General features: G+C 40.0%; 1 protein-coding gene across 2 annotated transcripts in view; it reads right to left on the minus strand.

Moving 5' to 3' along the window:
* Positions 1,233–20,095, minus strand: part of SLC25A12 (solute carrier family 25 member 12) — a 97,342-nt gene continuing 78,479 nt past the window's right edge. For both annotated transcript variants that reach the window (XM_018064608.1, XM_018064606.1), the window contains exons 14-18: positions 8,628–8,768; positions 6,449–6,587; positions 3,877–4,035; positions 3,662–3,752; positions 1,233–2,335 (exon numbers count right to left, since the gene is read on the minus strand). In XM_018064608.1, the coding sequence (XP_017920097.1) occupies positions 2,137–2,335; positions 3,662–3,752; positions 3,877–4,035; positions 6,449–6,587; positions 8,628–8,768 (729 nt within the window). In that variant the 3' untranslated portion in view covers positions 1,233–2,136. The remainder of the gene's footprint in view (positions 2,336–3,661; positions 3,753–3,876; positions 4,036–6,448; positions 6,588–8,627; positions 8,769–20,095) is intronic.

The following is a 20,095-nucleotide window of genomic DNA, read 5'->3' on the forward strand; positions in this document are numbered from 1 at the left end:
GCTGCAAAGAAATGAGTTCTCTTTATGCTGTCAGAAGGAAAGTGAATTCGTAAAGCCTTTTTGAAGCAATGTGACAATATATATAAAAATGTAAAATCTATACATCTCACAAAGTACCAGTTTCAATTTTAAATATCCATCCTAAGGAAATACTAGCACATGTACAAAACATGTATAGAATGGTGTTTTACTGTTCACTACAGCTTTGCTTGCAATAGTTAAAAAAATGAGTAAGTGTCAATAAGGGAATATTTATGAAAAGTATCATAACCCATATACTGGACTACTATGCAGCTATTAAAAATTAAGATAAATCTTTATGAACTGACAGGCAAAGATCTCAAAAGTGAACAAGTGAACAAAAGCAAGTCACAGAACATATACACAGCATAATTATATTTTAAAAATATAAAAATGTATATGAATTTATATATATATATATATATATATGTATGAAAACAGACTAAAATTTTATACTCTAAGTTGTGAGCAGTGATTACCTTTGGGGCAGGGAGGGGAAGGGAGAAGTAGGGTAAAGAGGGTCCTTTTACATTTTACGCTATATTTCTGAATTTTTGTTTAAGAACACATCCACAGACTACTTGTTCATTTTTAACAGGTGGTAATAGCAAAACAACTGTGTTGCTATTTATTCCATTCCAATGAGAACAACTGAATACATTTGGAAATAACTTGCTTTCAAAGCTAATTCTTTTGTTCTTGGAAGGCCTCAAGAGAGCCTATCGTGTGTAACAGGGCTGTCAGCCATCAACTGATGAACCATGTGTAGGATACTAAGTGACTTGGTTCATCTCCAGGCTCACCCTTTGAAAATATTTGCATACATTCTCCTATCCCAGCTCATTGGCAACAATAATAATGTTTTCCCAAAGCACTTTGCTAAAGTAAATAAATTCTGATGCTACACATCAAATCACAAAGAGCAAAGTGTAGATGTGGCTGTCAAGATGTATGTTTAGATCTAAATTAGCAATCACACCCTTGGTGAGTGACTTTTGGAATAAGCAGTTTGTATTTAGATTCATAAGGAAGAAGCTAGAGTGCACTAAATCTTCTTCTCCACTTACTCCACCATAGCTCTCTCCAAGTCAAATGATTTCCTATAAAAGTGGAAAAGAGGGAAGCCTGATCACTAGTCACTGGCAACTGGTAGTGAATCAAAATCAAAAGCACTATCAGTACATTCATGAAGGAAAATCCAACTCCATGCATACATTTTGGTGTGCATTTTATTTCTGATTGGAATCATATCCATACGAATGAAAGCTGCCGAAGTATTCTTTACTCTTTTGAAAGCTAGGCCCTTGCCTTGCTGTGTCAGAGGAAGGCAAAAACTAAGCCAGTCATGCTGGAGACGTCCCTGCTATATGCTCACTGACAGGAGAGGCGCTGCCTAGGAAATGCCTTCTGGCTGATGAACAGAGGAGAATCTATACAGACATGAAATACACATGGAAACACATCAGCACGCGCAATTCGTTGGCCTGGTCCTCCGGCATCCGCTGGCATGCATCTGTTCCAAAGGGCCTCTTACTCAGTGGTGTCAGCACTTGGTCTCGTTACGCCTCTCATCAGCAAATACCTTTCTACTCCAGAATGGAAAACAAGCGCTGAATTAATTACATCCAATATTGATGCATTATTTCCGTAAGTCACCAATAAAAGAATGAATTTAATTTTAACACATTTATTTTCATGTGATTCTTATTAATAAAACACTTTCAAAACATTCTGTACATTTCAAGCCACTCAGAACTGCATTACATTCTATAAATGAGATTTGTTGGGATGAGGTGCCAAGATGTCTCTGTACAAAGATGTACAATATGTACAGTCGCTGTAAGTGCAAGCTGTGCAAAGCAGTCTAAAACACTAATTCATGCCAAGGCTTAGAAAACATTTCAACACATAAAACTAAAGCTTCAAACTGCATTGTAATTTTTTTTTTCCTGGGCAAATGATTAGTTTATAAACAAATATATGTATATGTCATATAGAAAGAATAATTTGATTCTTCAGCTCAGTCAGCACCATGCAGCTGACTGGATACATTACAAGGCTGCTCTCCTAGGCTTCTTTCTAGGGCGCATTTTGCCACACTGAATGGTTGTCTTATCACTGAGCTGCCGCCGCCACCTTTGGCTGAACCACAGCAACACTAGGAGGTTTAAATTTGGGGAGATAAAGGCCAAACTTGTTCTCAATGCCAGCAAAAGTGGCGGTGGCGAGTCTGTATCCACCGATGTGATCAGGATTGGCAGGAGGGAGGTCTGCGATGCGTGACTTAGGTGTGGGTTCTGAGCCAGAGGGTTTGCTGTGGATAGGAAAAGTCAATGGTCAGTGTGTTCAACATTGATGAACAGCAGACACACGGCACTATGGAGCAACTATACTCCAAAAAAACAAACAAAAAAAAATGAAGATGATGACACACCACTGAACACTTTCAGTCTGACCCATGTGTCACCAAGAAGAGTGTCCAATGTTTTCCCTGTCAATTATGCTGCACTAGTCATGACATAGCTGCAATGATTCACGTATCTGGTTTAGAAGAGAAATGGCCTCCATTTCATACACACAAATAGATCCACAGAAAGAGAGACCAGAGGAAAACACTCATATATTACCACTCTGGGCAGTAGGACTACAAATGATTTTTCTATTTTCCCAATTTTTTACACTAAGCATAAATTAACTGCAGAAAATTTACATTTTCTTTCATTGTGACATAATTTTAAAAGCTAACTTTTAAAGTAATAAGCTCATGAAGGTTATTACTAAAATTATTTAAAGAGAAGTAAATATAATTCTGACTTTTTCCAGAATGCAAAAGTATTGAAAAGCCTGAAACTTGGAGACTGTCCTTTCTTTCTTTGTATAAGTCCCTCAACTTCTTTGTTCAACAGCTAACTCCCTACCTGGCTTCTGAGCAGGAAAAGAATTCATAGGTTTATGGAGTAAAGACTCAGATACAGAATTTGATCTGCTGAAAAGCTGGTAATTGCTTGCTTTGGGCACAACCTTCCCCTCCCAGCAAATTCAAGTGATTCCTCTTGTCCACGGTGAAAGCTTCAAGTACTAACTGTCAAAAGGCCCAATTTGTGGCCTAAATCTCACCAGTGATTATGTCCATGGGCATAACCTTTCTTTGAACCTTTTTTTTTTTTTTTTGCAGAGAATTAGTTCTAAGAACTTCTAAACCTTTCTAATAATAAATCATGGTGAATAATGAAATCATGAGGGTGTGAAAGGGCTTGACTGAGTTTTCAAAAGTTTACAAAAGTGTAACTAACACAAATTTATATTACTTCTGGTAAAAAGGCCAAATAAGGACCTAAATCCATGAAGCTCAGTATCTGCTTACACTAAAAAGACAACTATTCATATTACATTTTAATTGGCTTCCTCTCTAAACTTTCCCCAAGCAGTTGCTTAATGCCGTGTATGGGGTCACCCTGTCCAAGTCTTACTCCTCTAACAGTGAAGAGTCTTAGGCCCATGGTTTGTTTTAAACGTATTGCTCCTGCAGGGTCCTCTGTCCTGTTGGTTGCTATCCCAAAAATGCCTTTATAGGCTGAACAAACACCTGTCTGGGGTTTTGGCGCTTTCTTTATAAGGGAGTTTGAAAAGTTGCACTTACAGGCCTCCAAAATCAATGTAAAACCACCGCTGGAGAAGTTCATAGGTGACCAGAGTAACACCAAACTGGGGAGAGGATCGAAACACTCGAGCTAAAGAGGGAGAAAGGGGGAGGGGGACAGTTAACAGCAGGATGGCTACAGCAAAGCCCACAGGTGAGTAATGGGAGCCCGACCCCAATGCCAACCAGCCTTTCCGCACGGCTCCAGCCCCTACCTGCAGTTCCTTTCCAAAATGCTGAGGGCCCTTCTTCCCGGAGTATCTTCCTGAAACAGTCGATGACACCACTGTATGTCGTCTGGCCAGCGCGGGCAGCCACCTGCAGTCTTGTCTTGATGACATCAGCAGGGGTCACCAGAGAAGCAGCAGGCACACCTTCCAGGAGAAAGGCACATTTAATTCATCCTGAATACCTTACAAAGGATAGACAGACCGCTAACAACCAACAGTACAATTAGCAACTTTAACTGCTTTAACTCAATGCTTCTTACATAGCTACCTTGGGCACTAGTGGAAAAAGGATATATAATCCCACCAGCTGCTTCAGTGGAGTCAGGGCAAAACTCTCTTATTCGTTCTGAATTAGGAAAATCACTCTATGTTGCATGATCCCAAAGAACAGTGAGAGGAATAAATGGAGCAATATTACTAGGACAATTCCCAGTGTTCCCCTTTGGGTTTCAACTATTTTATTACCTCTTTCCTTTTCTTAAATAAGACAGTATTTTCATGTATAATAAAGAATGAGGATAATGTCAATTTAATGAACTGCTAAATATATCTGATAGCAAACTGTAGTGTGGTTTTTTGTTTTTTTTTTTTTTCTGATTCCTGTCACCTTACTGTATGAGGTGACTATCAATACTCATATCCACTCACCCTTTGAGGGGCTAACTTGAGAGTTAACTCTGACTCTTTTCAGACATGCTTACATGACAGAAGTCGTTACAACTGAAGCAGAGGAGGCCAGGCAACCAGTTAGGGAACAGGAGGGGAACTGATCATCAAAAGGCCTTGTCAGCCATTCCCGGTGCCCCAGCCCCCTGGGGCCATGCTGAGACTCATCAGCGGCAGGACACTCAAGAAGGATTTCACAACCACACCTTTCACTTATAAAACAAAACAGGGAACAAAGGAGCAAGATGATCTTCCTCAGGGGGAAGAAATTCAATTTGGCCTGAATTTCACTGAATCATCACTAGGCAGATGGAGCTGGCCACTCAGGGTAGGTAGTTGGGGCGGGCGGCGGGGAGTGCTCTGTTAGAGACGATGCAAATATCCTCCCGCCAAGCCCTACACCTTATTCACAGGAAACTAGGTAAATTGCTGCCTTTGGAATGTTCTGAATCCTGAATGTTCTTAGTGCCTGCCAGCAAAGCTTTACAGATAAAAATTAGAAAAATTCATTTCTAATTCTGAAAACTGACATCAAATGTCTGTGAGCAAGAAGCTGGTGCTGACAGCTCCATGAAGATGTTTACTTGGTTCCATCAGCCACTGGCAAAATGCCTGTCCATGATTAAAGTGTTCTTTGCTGCTGTCTGGATAGCAGAGAGCAAAGATGAGGAAAGATGTGCTGGCCCTCACTTCAACTAGGGAGGCTTTGGTGTATACCTGAAAGGAGCTGGATGAACACTCAGTGCCAAGACTGAGCAGGTAGCTTTACTGGCTTTTCAATTATAACTGCAAGTGACTGCCCCAAATAAGGGCTCAAGGCTCCCTCGGAGAGTTTCTTACTCATCACGAGTCATTCCCTGTCATCATGGATGAGAATAACATGTCCAACCAGCGCCCCTGGAACCCAGGGTTCCTGCTACATACCACACCCCCAGGGGTGCCCAGACTGTCCTGCTTTGCTGAGCCTGCAGACCAGAGGAGAAGGCATGCCGTGCAGGAGCCTGGGTGGTCAGAGCCACCTGAGCAGCGCTGGGCTTGCGTTCATTCACCTCGCGCGTCTCTCTCCCTAAGCAGCGGTGATGGCAAGTAAACACATGCCCTTTCCTCCTTCTGCCACGTCTGAGGATTGCTGCAGGGAAGGACAACCTGGTCCTGCCCTTCTATCTGGAATCAGCTCCCTCTCAACACAAGACAAAGGCTGGAGCATGGGACTGAGAGGAAGCTTCTCAGCACCTTCCTACATTTGAAACCCCTGCCTTCAAGGGGCTCTGGGCACAGGAGAGAGGGCAGAATTTATGCAAACAACCATTAATAAAAGACAGAGCATGTTAAGAGCCAAGAAGAGACGCCCCCACGGGGTGGTGCTGCTGAGGAAGTATGGCTCTGTTTGGTCTGATGAGGATGATGGCAGAAGGAAAATGGACAGTTTCAAACTCAGGTTGGAGCCAAATCATGTTGATTGCACTATACAGAATAAGAAAGTGAGGGGATGCTAGACCTGTGCATCAGGGTGAGGTGCAACAAAGCAAGTGATGTGGTGAAAAACTTTTCTACGTTAATGCTCAGCTTGACTGCACCCAAGGTTTCAGGGGCAGAGGAGGCTAAGAAACACAGTACTGACGAAAGCCCAATTGAGATGGGCAGAGTTAATTTGGCTGCGAGTTCCTAAGCTGCATTAAGCTGTTTACCCACATTATGCAAATGTAATTAACGCTCATCAGAATTATAGCATACCCCACAAAGGAGAAAAAGCGATCGTATTTAAACTAAGTCAGATACAAACAATAACCTTTCCAGAAGTACAGAAGAGGAGCACAGAGATTCTGTACTTAGAGAATGGGGGTGGGGTGGGTAGGGACTCTTTTGGCTTAAAAAAAAAAAAAATAGTTACCTGCCATGGCTCCAGCTGCAAGGAGATTTATACCTCCCACGTGTCCGTTTTCATCAGCCAGAAGTAGTTTGCAGTGAGCATAAACAGGAAAATAAATTGCAGAGAAGGGAATGTCTCGGAGGAAACACGCTTTGGCACCCTGTCACAGAGTGAGGAAAGAGTGCAAAACAGTTGTATAAACAAGGTGTAAATGACCACGAGGGATCCAGGGTGACAAGCCTGAGCTGTCCCTCAGACAGCATTGGGACTGACGTGGAAGAGAAACAGGATAACAAGTCAGGCGCAGGGAAATCGAGATGCGGCTCCAAGTTTGAGAAAGTCTGGTGGATCTGGGGGTCCTAGAGTTAGTTAACGGTGGTATTCTGACAACTACCAATGTCCTGGCATTTCCAGTATGGATTCAGATTGTAAGGTTAATAAAAACTCAATGTTCATACCTCTAGGCTGCTTGTTCTGGTTCGCCTTGGTGAGTGCCAGGGGATGGGGTGTGGCTGGGAACAGACTTAGAAACCCAGTATTGATAGCTTGATTTCAAAGCAACCAACAAAGGCAGCTCCTCAAACTAGCAAATTACCAACTCAATCCACCTCAGCTTAGAGCCCCTGAAGTACCAGGTAAGAAGCTATGGGTAGGAGCCTTAGAAAAGGAAGGGAAGCTTCCTCGGTGGCTCAGGTGGTAAAGAATCTGCCCCCAATGCAGGAAACTTGGGTTTGATCCCTGGGCTGGGAAGATGCCCTGGAGAAGGGAATGGCTACCCACTCCAGTATTCTTGCCTGAAGAATCCCACGGAGAGAGGAGCCTGGTGGGCTACAGTTCATGGGGTCCCAAGGAGTCACACACAAGTGAACAACTAGTACATTCTAGGGAAGGGGAAAAAGAAACCACCAAACTTCCGTCCTTACTTCCTATGTCCTAAATGGCAGAGGACAGGGAAACCCAGACAGAATGTTTTAACAGGAAGTTTCCTTGAGAATAGAAACAGTCAGACAGCTTGTCTTGGTGACTGACACTGCCCGTTCCTCAGCCCACACTAGCCTACTGCTCAGGCTTTAGCCGGCCAGGGAAACACTCCACCTTTGGTACTTGTTTTCCGGATGGCTCTGTTTTTAAAAGGCAAACTCAAACATTGAAGAAAAAAAAAATTTCCTGGGACTCTCTGAGAGATGCTACAGAGAGAAATAATTTTAATAAAGTCAGTTTTCAAAGGGAATTCTAAGAAGGATGGCAGTTGGGGGTAGAAAGGAGAGTACGTACAAAACTCTCAGGACAGGCATCATCGGCTTACAGGCATCATTGGTCCCAAGAGACCAGCTTGTAGCTTGAAGCTGTGTGATTCTAATCGAGAGAATTTCTAATTTCCAATTTGCAGCTACAGAAGCCAATTTACACATTTCTACAGTGATGGGTCTATAAATAAATCAGACGCTGTGGAAACACAGTTGTCTATAAAAGCTAAATTTTCGTATCCCTCCCCTTACACCAGGCGAAAGAAGAGAAAGAAATACTCTTCCTTGTTTAAGAAAAATAATAGCTTCTGCTCCATTACATCTGATCTGTAATGATGGGAGTAAGCATACCTGCAGGGAAGGAATCTGTTGACTGGCATTTTGCTAAAGTACAGTACACTCTGGTTTGCTTTTGTTTTGCTTTTTTAAAATGCAATTCATTATTGACAAATCCCACCACTTAACTTCTTAAAGACCTGAATCCTACCAAACTCCACTACTGTTTCACTGTGGTCAAATTATTAAGACAAAGACAAGCTCCTACTGTGAAGATAACAATAGAGATAGATCAGACTCAAAATAAACATATGACTATTTTGAAGTCAGTCCTAAAGCAGCCCCAAAAGAACACCAAAGAAACTTTTCCCATATCCACCAGTAAATAAAAGGCTGTGAGCCTGAAGCCAGCGGGTCTGTGGTACTGGCCTCCCTGCTGGCAGCTTCATAAAAGCCTGAAGATGCCAACAGGACGGCGTGGTTGTGCATCCCACTGCCTCTAATAGAAGTGTCCTGATTTTTTCTTTTTGTTTTGATTTTCTACTATAGGAACTACCCTGCTGGACAAGATTGCTTTTCCATTTATGGGGAAGAAGTCTGGTTTTGACATTTTTTTCACATTTCTATGGAGTACACTACACCCTCTCTATTGAGATAACCCAAGGGAATCTACCCACCTTGTACAGACCAAAGAGTCCCAGGTCCCGGAGCACATTCAAGGCACTGACCCTGGGTCCTGTGGTGATCTCTCCAGCTACCTGTAGGCGAATCTTTACTATCTCCAGAGGGTTAGTGAAGATGACCTGAGAGCCGCCAGCCTGCAGTCAAGGAAGGAGAGACAGAGCAGATTTCCATATCAGAGCCCGACTGACAGGAGTAGAGCCAAAAGAAATCTGGGGACCTCCACACTGCACCTCTTTACCCCTCCTCCTTGGCAGGGAGGGGAATGAGAGTCCGATGCTTCGGCTGATGCTGGAAGGGCTCACAGGGATGGCCCCAAACTCTGTCTCAAATCAACTTATGTCTAGTTTTGCTTCTATTTGAAATGTCAGGGGTGTTTCCCAGACCAGTCTTTCCTGGGTCAACCCAGCCATATCCAAAATGGCAAAACTAATAAACTCATTTGGAAAACAAAAGTGAAGCCAAATGTGGCAGCTGGTGCTCCAGTGAAAGGGAAAGAGATGGTAGGAGATTGACTGGTATATTCTACCAAGCTGGAGCTAAAATTCGGATCTACACAGCTTCTTTCCTCTTCTTGAAAGCAAGCAGTCTCCTTAGCTCAACTACTTGCTGCCACTTTCTTGGACTGTAGAGCAATTAACACAGAGGTGTTTTTGCCCCACACTAGTCAAAGGTGGCAAGTCTCCTCTGGTTCAAACTCTAAAATGTATTATCCTGAACAAAACTCTGCAACTACATCCACACAAAAGAAGATAATTTGGAAGGACAATTGCAGTATCATTTCAAGACCAAACTAGACACACTGTTCAAGACAGAGATGGGAAATGGAGCATCTAGTTATCACAAGTACAAGAGAGGGCAAACCAAAGCCACACTCCACACTCACCCATGGTGAGCGACCATAGAGATATTTAAATTTAGATAATGAAAGTGTATGTGCACTGGAAATCTGTTGAGGGGAGGAGAGAGAATGTTTAACAAAACTGCTACCAACTTCTTTTCTGGTTTCCCTAAGGGAAAAAAAAAAAAAAACAAACATGTGTATGTGTACACATAGGGATACATAAAAATAAATAAAAATTTTAAAACATATATACATTTCCGTTCATGAAGTGAAAAAAATCTCATTTGCACATTGTCATCTTAAGTGTAGCTGTTTACACTATATAATCAGAACCACACTCGTATAATCATAATTACATTACATAATCATAACTTCACTGTAATAGCATGTCACGTGTGAAACAGGAGCCTCATTGGGCACTGGAATTCCACAGGTACAGAAGGACTGTAAACACCCATAAAACCCACAAGCCACATTCAATGCCACGTCAATACTTCACCTTCACTCATATTCCTGTTCATTTTTCTAAAACCCACAGCCCTCCACACCCCCTTTCCAAGGGGCAGCAAAAAGTCCCAGACCATTGTCTTAACTGACCAGGGGCTATAAGCCAACAAAACACTCCTGTTCTCACCCTGATCCCTCATTCCTATCAACATCCACAACTGCCAACACTGACACAAGATTCCTTTCCTCTTGGTGGGAAGCTGATTGCCCTGGATTCCTCAGGGCCCTAATCCTCTTTTTGTTCACCGAGTACTGGGGTGCAGCAATTTGCTGTCTCTCTCTGGATTTCCTGCAACTCCCAAATCTATACAACCCAGACCACTGGCACAAAGGTTCCTGAATGACGACTGATCCAATTTTACATGTTGATTTGCCCCTGCTTCTGCGTCTTAATCTGTTGCACTGCAGGCAGGAGAAAGTATTTCAATGTTTCAATCCAAGGAGACAATACTTTGAAAAGGATTGCTGGGTGAAAAATTATGTTAAAATGATAATCCACATAATTGCTCCTGTAGCTAGTATTAAGGACCAAACCAATTATAAAAGTTTACTACTTCCTTGAAATCTCTTGTTTAAATAATGGTTGCAAAGACTATCTCTGGGAAAATGCGCTTTATGTTCTAAACTAAAGCAGATTAAAAAAAAAAAGCATAAATTTTTATTATAATCCCCCAAATTCACCACCACCAGATGAGGTCAACCCCTGGGTTCTACTCATTAAATATGGACATTATGTTTAAATAAATACAAAGTTCTTTCATGTTTTTAATCATTAGTAAACTATAAAATCCTGCAGAGTAGGAATACTCCAAATAGCACTGTGCCCCCAACCACACAGACACAGGTCCCTCCTCCTCTTCTGAAATAACTGTCAGTTTAGTGAAGTTTGTATTTAACAACTCTCCAATTTCTTCCTACATGTACATGTAATAGGCTTTCAATTAAAACAGTACAGCTAAAAGAAGGAAAACACAAACACATTAACCATTACTCGCCTTTAAGATCTGTTACCCAGCACCTGTACTACATATACAAAAAGGGCTATATAGTCAAAGCTATGGTTTTTCCAGTAGTTTTGTACAGATGTGAGAGTCAGACCATAAAAGAAGCTTTTCTTTCAGCTTGCTTTCATCAGTTAGAAAGAATTGATAATTTCAAACTGTGGTGCTGAGGAAGATTTGAGAGTCCCTTGGACAGCAAGGAGATCAAACCAGTCAATCCTAAAGGAAACCAACCCTGAATATTCATTGGAAGGACTGATGCTGAAGCTGAAGCTCCAATACTTTGGCCGCCTGATGCAAAGACATGACTCATTGGAAAAGACCCTGATGCTGGAAAAGACCGAAGGCAGGAGGAGAAGGGGGTGACAGAGGATGAGATGGTCGGATGGCATCACCGACTCAAAGAACATGAGTTTGAACAAACTCAGGGAGATAGTGAAGGATGGGGAAGCCTGGCATACTGCACTTTGTGGCGTCACAAAGTTAGACACGACTGAGCAACTGAACAACAATAACAACATATACTAAGTCTCATCAACTCACTGGACACAATCACAAAACTAAACATATATATATTTATGTTCTCATATATGTAAAATACATGAAATATAACAAGTGAATGTGGAAACAATGAAATGACACTATAAGCAAGGCACACACCTATGTGTTTGTTTCACACTTATGTATGTACTCCACTATGACTGAAGGAGAAAATTTCTACCAATTTCATGATCTATATATTCTTTAAAAATGATCGTTTTTAAGAACTTTATGACAGACCTAGGAATATATAGACAATACCCAGATGAAATGGAACAAGACCCTGTGGGATCCTTTCTGTCTCCTGTTTCTAGTTTGTAGGAAATAGGCTTCCTTCAGCCTCCCTGACCTTCCCTGAGTTCCAAAGGACAGATTCATAGAGTTGCTTTTCAGGAAAGGGAGGGAGCAGAAACCCAGAGACAAAGCAGGAGCAGTCAAATAACAATAATGCAGCAGGAGGCAGGGTTCTGGTTCCTCCCCAAGAAATAGACATAACAAATTACCTTTGACTTCTATAGGAACGAAGGCCCCCCATGCAGGGGGAGGATGGCGACTTCAGGCTTAGTACAAACTGCAGGAGCCCTGCCCTATTCTCTCACCACTGACTCTGTACACAGTGGAAGATAATGAAGACTGATCCCCCTCCCCAGATGATTCTCCCTTTAAAAACTTTCACGGTTGAGCAGAATCTTTGAAGTTGGTTTTTGGACACGAGTCTGCCTTCTGCCCAGATTGCTGGCCTCCTGAATTAAGCAACCTTTCCTTTTCTAACCAACACTTACTTTTCAAGTACTGGCTTTCAAGATACAAGCAGCCAAGCCTGAGTTCAATAACACAGAAACACTGAATAATAAAGATTGCTATCTGATTTGTCTAAAACTTTGGGTATGTTATAACACTTAAAGGAAAACACACAAGGCAAATATGCACTGTCCTTTTTTAAGCTCTGAGGTTAACCACTCTCATACATATTAAACTGGGAACAGGGAGAAGGGGGAATAAAATCTGTAACTAATTCAATTACTCTGATAAGAAAATCTGGTGACAAAGAACAAGATTATGATGTTATCACATCCTTAACTGTTGCCCTCTGAGAAACAAACACATCAGGAAAATATCATTTCTCCTCTATTTTAAGACTCTACTGATTTTGATATCATGAATTTAATAACAGATATTCACAGGGAAAAGAAAATACTACTTACAGTAAATATAATCACTCCTACAACTAAGTCACTTTAGTCGTGTCCGACTCTGTGCGACCCCAAAGATGGCAGCCCATCAGGCTCCGCCGTCCCTGGGATTTTCCAGGCAAGAATACTGGAGTGGGTTGCCATTTCCTTCTCCAATGCATGAAAGTGAAAAGTCAAAGTGAAGTCGCTCAGTCGTCTCCGACTCTTAGCGACCCCATGGACTGTAGCCCACCATGCTTCTCCATCCATGGGATTTTCCAGGCAGGAGTACTGGAGTGGGGTGCCATGGCCTTCTCCAAAATATAATCACTAAATATACAGAATTTCAGATGTGTTAAAGTATGAAATAAAAATATAGTAACTTTTCAATTAAAAAAGTATCTGTATTTTTACAAGTAGGCTGACATTTGCTAGTTTTAAAAGCAACAAAATTAAACAAAAAAATTAAAATGACCAATAAGTAAATATTTAAGCACAAATAATTCTATGCTTTTATTCAGTCTATATTAGGTAATAAAATCATGCTAAGTGACATAAACAGAACAAAACATTAGGCACCCATTTATCACAAATATGTCAAAATTTAGTTAAGTTTATCAAAAGCAGAACAGATTAGAGATGAAAACATTGATTGCACCCCTGGGAGGAGAAGTAAATAGTTAGGAGAAAGAATTTGCAAAGCATATGCCATTGTATCTTTTAAATTCTGAATCAAATGAATGTACTAACTACTCAAAAACAAAAAACAACCCCCACCCCTGCCACCAGAAATAAGAAACAGAACTGGTCTTAGAAACAATGGCTCTTTTTACAGACCAGGTCCTCTCTCATACATGCTTCCCCACGGTATACTTGGGAATTCATATACTTTAAATGCATTTGAAAAAACTAGTTAGCCCTAGTTATCTGTGGATCCAAAATTTTTAATAGGCTTATCTACCTATGCATATATGGACATCAAAAAAAATCAAACTAAGTAAAGCTGCTGCTACTGCTTAGTCACTTCAGTCGTGTCCGACTCTGTGCGACCCCACAGACGGCAGCCCACTAGGCTCCGCTGTCCCTGGGATTCTCCAGGCAAGAACACTGGAGTGGGCTGCCATTTCCTTCTCCAATGCATGAAAGTGAAAAGTCAAAGTGAAGTCGCTCAGTCACATCTGACTCTTAGCGACCCCATGGACTGCAGCCTGCCAGGCTCCAGGCAAGAGTACTGGAGTGGGTTGTCATTGCCTTCTCCAAAGCTAGTGATCTGAAATAATAGACACGGAGATAAATAAAACTTCAGGTTAAAACATGATGATACACAACTATGTAGTCTTAAATGAACACTGTGTAATTTGATGTCTTCCTACCTTCCTACCTTGTACTTGTGTTAACTAGCACACCATTTTATACAATAATACCTTTGGTGAATTTTTTCACTCATCAAATCGCCAAAATTAATTTCTAACTGCTAAACTTTCCTCTCAAACTTGTTGTTTATTGTTTATTGTTTTAAAGAGATGCAAGCATTAATAATAAAACTGACTTAGATGCTTCCATTTTTCAGTATTGTCATTTCTTTGTTCCAGAACTGAATTACAAATGACACGAGACAGAACAAATCTCATTTTGAATGAGGCTTACCCACATCCAACAGAAAATAGAGAATGCAAAAACCTCCATATCATCTTGTGTTGCATAATTTTTTAATGGGAAAATAAACAAACTAAAGCTGACAGCTTTAGTTATTAAAGCTTTAGTGACTTCCCTGGTGACAGTAAAGAATCTGCCTGTAACACAGGAGACCCAGCTCCGATCCCTGGGTAAGGAAGATCCCCTGGAGAAAGGAATGGCAAGCCACTTCAGTATTCTGGCCTGGAGAATTCGATGTACAGAGGAGCCTGGCAGGTTACAGTCCACGGGGTCGCAAAGAGTTGGACACGACTGAGTGAATAACAGACAAAGCTGACAGCAAAAGTCAGGAGAAAAGGAGGTAATACTGAGATGTCACCACTCACCTTTGATGTGCCTGAGACCAAGGGGCTGCACACAGGACTGGGCCTGTTCGACCTGCCCGCATAATCCTACCCAGGGGCAAAGACCACAAAGATGCTGGGGATCCAGCCACCGGCTGCGTGGCCCCCACCCCCACCCCTCCACCCCCGAGCACCAAGTCCCCTGTTTACTTCCCTCTTTGATCTGTTGTCTCTTATAGTTTGAAACTATTTCCCTCCAACTGCCAAATGTCCAATCTAAACAATTCATTTTATAAAGTCTTCCCTTACAGAGACAAGTGAAAATCTAACTTCAATTTAAGGCCATATCAGCTCCTTGAACAGATGTACAAAATATATGTATTTAAAACAGCCAGAAAAACAAATAAGAGTCATAGAATTAGTTGTCACTTTGACTCAAGCAGGATGAAGAGAGACAGTGGCTCTGGCTCACAATGCCATCCACCAAGCACTATTTTATAAAGCAACGGGAAACACTATAGTTCGCTCTAAAAGAGCCCAAGACAGTCATAGTTTAAAGGGAGTGATGATAAATGCCAGGGTGTTCAGAGATATGAATAGATTAAATTACACATACTGACATAATATATGTGGACTTTTAATATGCGTGCATATGTGTGTGTGTTCATGTAAGTATGCAAGGATAAAGTTGAGACCACACTGGTTCCTGGGGATGGGAGCTGAAGAGACCATTTCCAAACAGCTCTTTATAGTGATCTGCAAGCTCAGCTTGCTGAGAAAGACATGGCTTAAGGAGCTAGTGAGCTACCACTTCGGGCTCCCAGGATTAGTAAATGCTCCAACTAACAAGTGGGAGGATGCTACACTCTTGCTACACCTGTATGGGCATGGATACGGTGGTGTGCGAGCCCATGTGTACACAGAGGCCAAAGGGAGAAAAAAGAACACAAAGATCCGGGTTTGGAAAGCTGTCGACCTATATGGTTGTTAGCTTTGTAACCGTAGATGGGTCACAACCTTTTCATTCCTTGGTTTCCTAATATGACAATAGAGATTCCATCATCCACCTTATCTACCTCACATAGCTCCTGTGCAGTAACCAAGGTGAGAGCACCACACCGACCGAAAGCAAGGTACAAGGGAACGGATGCGTTCTCCAAGACGTATGTTCATACAGGGCTATGAAAATGCCTGAAGCATATTAGGGCCATCAGTCCTTTGTTGAGCAATATATACATTTTGAATCTTATGACTTTTATCCTTTTAGAAGTAGGTAAATGTGATCAGTTAGGCAAGTGCTCTGTGCTGTGCTTAGTTGCTCAGTCGTGTCTGACTCTCTGCGACTCCACTGACTGTAGGCCGCCAGGCTCCTCTGTCCATGGGGATTCTCCAGGCAAGAATACTGAAGTGGGTTACCATGCCCTCCTCCAGGAGATCTTCCCAAACCAGTGTTCAAACCCAGATCTCTCGCATTGCAGGCAGATTCTTTACTGTCTGAGCCACCAGGGAAACCAGAGTACTGGAGGGGGCAGCCTACCCCTTCTCCAGGGGATCTTCCCGATCCATGAATCCATCCAGGGTCTCCTGCATTGCAGGCAGATTCTTTATCAGCTGAGCTACCAGGGAAGCTCCTAAGTGCTCTGGCTAGAGTTTAACAACATAAAAACAGATACTTAACCAGAGAGATCATTAGAAAATACATATAGGTCAGTCCCTTTAGACTTTTCAAGGGACTTCTCTGTTGACTCAAAGAGACACTAAATTTTTTCCCACTTAGGTTTACGGACATGTCTAAGAAATTCACATAATCCTTTTCTTTCATAAAACCACTACAGAGACCATTAAGATAATTAATAGGTAAGTCACAGACTGGAAAGAATATTCATAACACATATATCTGACAACAGACTGTATCCATGATGTATACAGAACTCCTACAAATTAACAGTAACAATGAGTAACCTAATAAAAACAGAAGACTAGAACAGATAATTCACCTAAAAAGATAAACAGCCAATAAACACATGAAAGGATGCTCAATATCTTTAGGCATCAGAGAAATGCAAATTATAACCACAACTAGATATCATTTCAGACCAACCAGAACAACTGAAACAGACTAAAAATATCAAACATTTTGAGGATAGGGAGTAACTGGAATATTTGTACACTGCCGATGAGACTGTAAAACGATACATCCACGTCAAAGAACCAACTAGCAGTTTCTTTTATAATAAACTGAATATACATCTACCCTAGTCTACTCTTAGGTACTAAATAATGTTTATAACAACCTTATTTATAATAGATAAAAACTGAAAACAACCCAAAATGTCCTTCAATAGAAGCATGGAAAGCAAATTGTAGTTAATTCATACCATGGAATAATGCTCAGTAAAATTAAAACAAACAAAAAAACCAATACTGATACCCACACAAGGATGACTCTTGTAAACACTTTATTAAGCAAAAGAGGCCAACCATAAAAGAAAGCATTTTGTATGAGTCTGGTGATATGAAATCCAAGAAGAAACAAATCTGTTGACAGAAATCAGAACAGTGGCTGCTTGGGCGAGGGGAAGCATGACTGATTGGAAAGAGGCATGAATTAATTTCCTGGGGTGAAATGTTCTTCATCTCATTCTTGAGTGCTGATTTCATGGGTGTATACAATTGTTAAAACTCATTAAGCTAACATCTAAGATTTTTTTTATACCTAAATAACATATATATTCAGATATATGTTAAATTATTATAATATACATCCATATAATATTTTCCAAAAAAGAAAAGCCACTACAAAGTTGAATGGATCCATCTAGATTTATTTTGATAAATGGACAAGGCCTTGATTTGATTTCCTAAGATAGTATTACAGAACAAAAGGAGTTGATCTTAAAATCAAAATACTTGGGAATATATGAAAACTGCAACGTATATTAGCTGTGTGATCTGAGGTGAGAGGTAGACTTTCTGAGCTTCTGTTCTTCATCTACCCATTTTATAGGAGATGATAATAGTGTATGTGAAAGTACTTTGAAAAATTATGAGTTGACATAGTATTATTCTGCACAAAACGGATATCATAATTAAACAATTTATTTATGTCTGATATGGACATGTAATGTGTATATATACAAATATGTATATACTTATACATATATAAAGAGAGACTTTCTTATAGAAAAATAAAAACATACAGCCTGATAAGGATGGCTTACCGATGAGAACAATGAGAAAAATTATTTGCAGCTTGTTGTTGTATACATTACTCATATGCACCCATAACAGACATTTACTGAGTAACTGTACCCACATGTATATACTCTTACCCCATCTCCACCTAAAAAAGGGTGGAGAAATTATTACATCTAAAATTCAAGTTATAGAAACAACAACAACAAAAACAAGCAATCCCACCTAAATCATAAATTCTGAACTAGTAAGTGTTTCTTGAGCAGACTTTAATACAGATATAAAGTAAGTCTGGATAACATTCATGATGAAGATTTAAATTACGAAAATGCACACTCTGTTTATAATTTTTTTCCCAAAGGTCGTATCTATTTCCAAAGTAAGAAGCTCCACTGTGATTTTCTGCTGCCCTTAAAAGCAACGAGAGCTGCTTGCATTTCCAATCTGGAAGTCAGAGTTAACAAAACTTGGATCTGGTTTAAAAAACATTGTGCATGCACACGATCACGTATATACAAACATTAAGACGAAATATAACAAGATAAAAAAAACAACCTTCATTTGGTAATATCTCTGCTCAAAGCAAAATACTGCAAAATAAGGTTAAAAATTTGTGTGAAAGATCAAAGAGCTAAATGTAAGATCTAAAACTATAAAACCCCTAGGAGAAAATAGAGGTATAAATCTTTATGATCTTGGATTAGGCAATGACTTCTTAGCTATGACATGAAAAGCACAAACAACAACAAAAAATAAAGGTAAGTTGGACTTCATTAAAATCAAAGTTCAATTCTGCAAAAGGACAGTCAAGAAGGTGAAGAATATCTGGAAATCATGTATCTGCTAAGGTACACTAAATATATAAAGAACTCCTATAATTCAATAATAAGACAAACAACCCAACTATAAATGGCCAAATATTCTGAATAGATTGCTTTCCAAAGATATGTAAATGCCAGTACATTCATGAAAAAATGCTCAACAAAGCCAGTCATTAGGTCACAGTAACATACTACTACATACCCACTAGGATGGCTATAAAGGACAGATAGTAAGTATTGGCAAGAATGTGGAAAAATAAGAACCCTCATACATTGCTGGGAGGACTGCAAAATGGTGCAGATACTTTGTAAAATGGTCTCACAGGTCCTCAAAATACTAATTAGAGTTACCATATGACCTACCAATTCTACTTCTAAGTATATACACAAGAGAAATGAAAATATATGTCTACAAAACTCTTTACATGAATGTTCATAGCAGCACTTAATCATAAAGCTAAAAGGTGGAAAAACCCCAAATGTTTAACAACTGATGAATGAATAAACAAAATATGGTATTACCTATATATTATTTATAGGTATTACTTATATATATTATATATAGGTATTACCTATATACAATTATGTTGAAATATTATCCAGCAATAAAAAGGCTTGAAGTACTGATACATACCACAACATGAATGAACCCTGAAAACACTACTCTGAGTCAAAGGAGCCAGAAAAAAAGGCCACATGTTGTTTGATTCCATGTAAAAGAAATGTCCAGAAATGGTGAATCATTAGAGACAGGGTAGTAGGTTTCTTTGGGGGATAAGAATGTTCTAAAATTAACTATAGTGATCACTGCACAGCTCTATGATTATACTAAAAGCTACTGAACTGTTTACTTCATGTGTGGGGAATTACATGATATAGAAATTCTATCTCAATAAAGCTATTATTTCAAAACTTTTCCTTAAATATAGCAATCATTCAACAAATTAGAGGATGAGTGAAAGACTGAATGCATAGAAACATATACCAGATATGAAAGAATACAGATTTAGAGATAGAAGTGGTTTGAATCTCAATTTTTCCATTTACTAAGTGCTTGATTTCAGAGCTTTTAGTTTCTTCAACTGTATTAATAGCTGGGAATAACAAAGAGATAATGCCTATAAAGTGTTCAGTCTAGTACAAGATGCTCAAGAAATGGTAGCTATTATGAATTATAATCATAAGCATGTATTTTTTTTGGTGACATGTAGAAATGAAGTAAATCATGATAAGAAATTCTACTTTCAAATTACCAAAGTGGAATATGATTAGACTTAAGATTAAGTTTATCTGGTGAGAATGGTCAGAACTACCCTTTTTCTATGAGATATAAACATATCTTAAGTCTGGTTCCTTGCACAGGAGGAAACTCTAAATCTTTCTCAGCCTTGACAGGTTGTTGAAT

The sequence above is a fragment of the Capra hircus genome, chromosome 2, assembly GCF_001704415.2.
Source record: "Capra hircus breed San Clemente chromosome 2, ASM170441v1, whole genome shotgun sequence".
In the NCBI taxonomy this organism is placed as follows: domain Eukaryota; kingdom Metazoa; phylum Chordata; class Mammalia; order Artiodactyla; family Bovidae; genus Capra; species Capra hircus.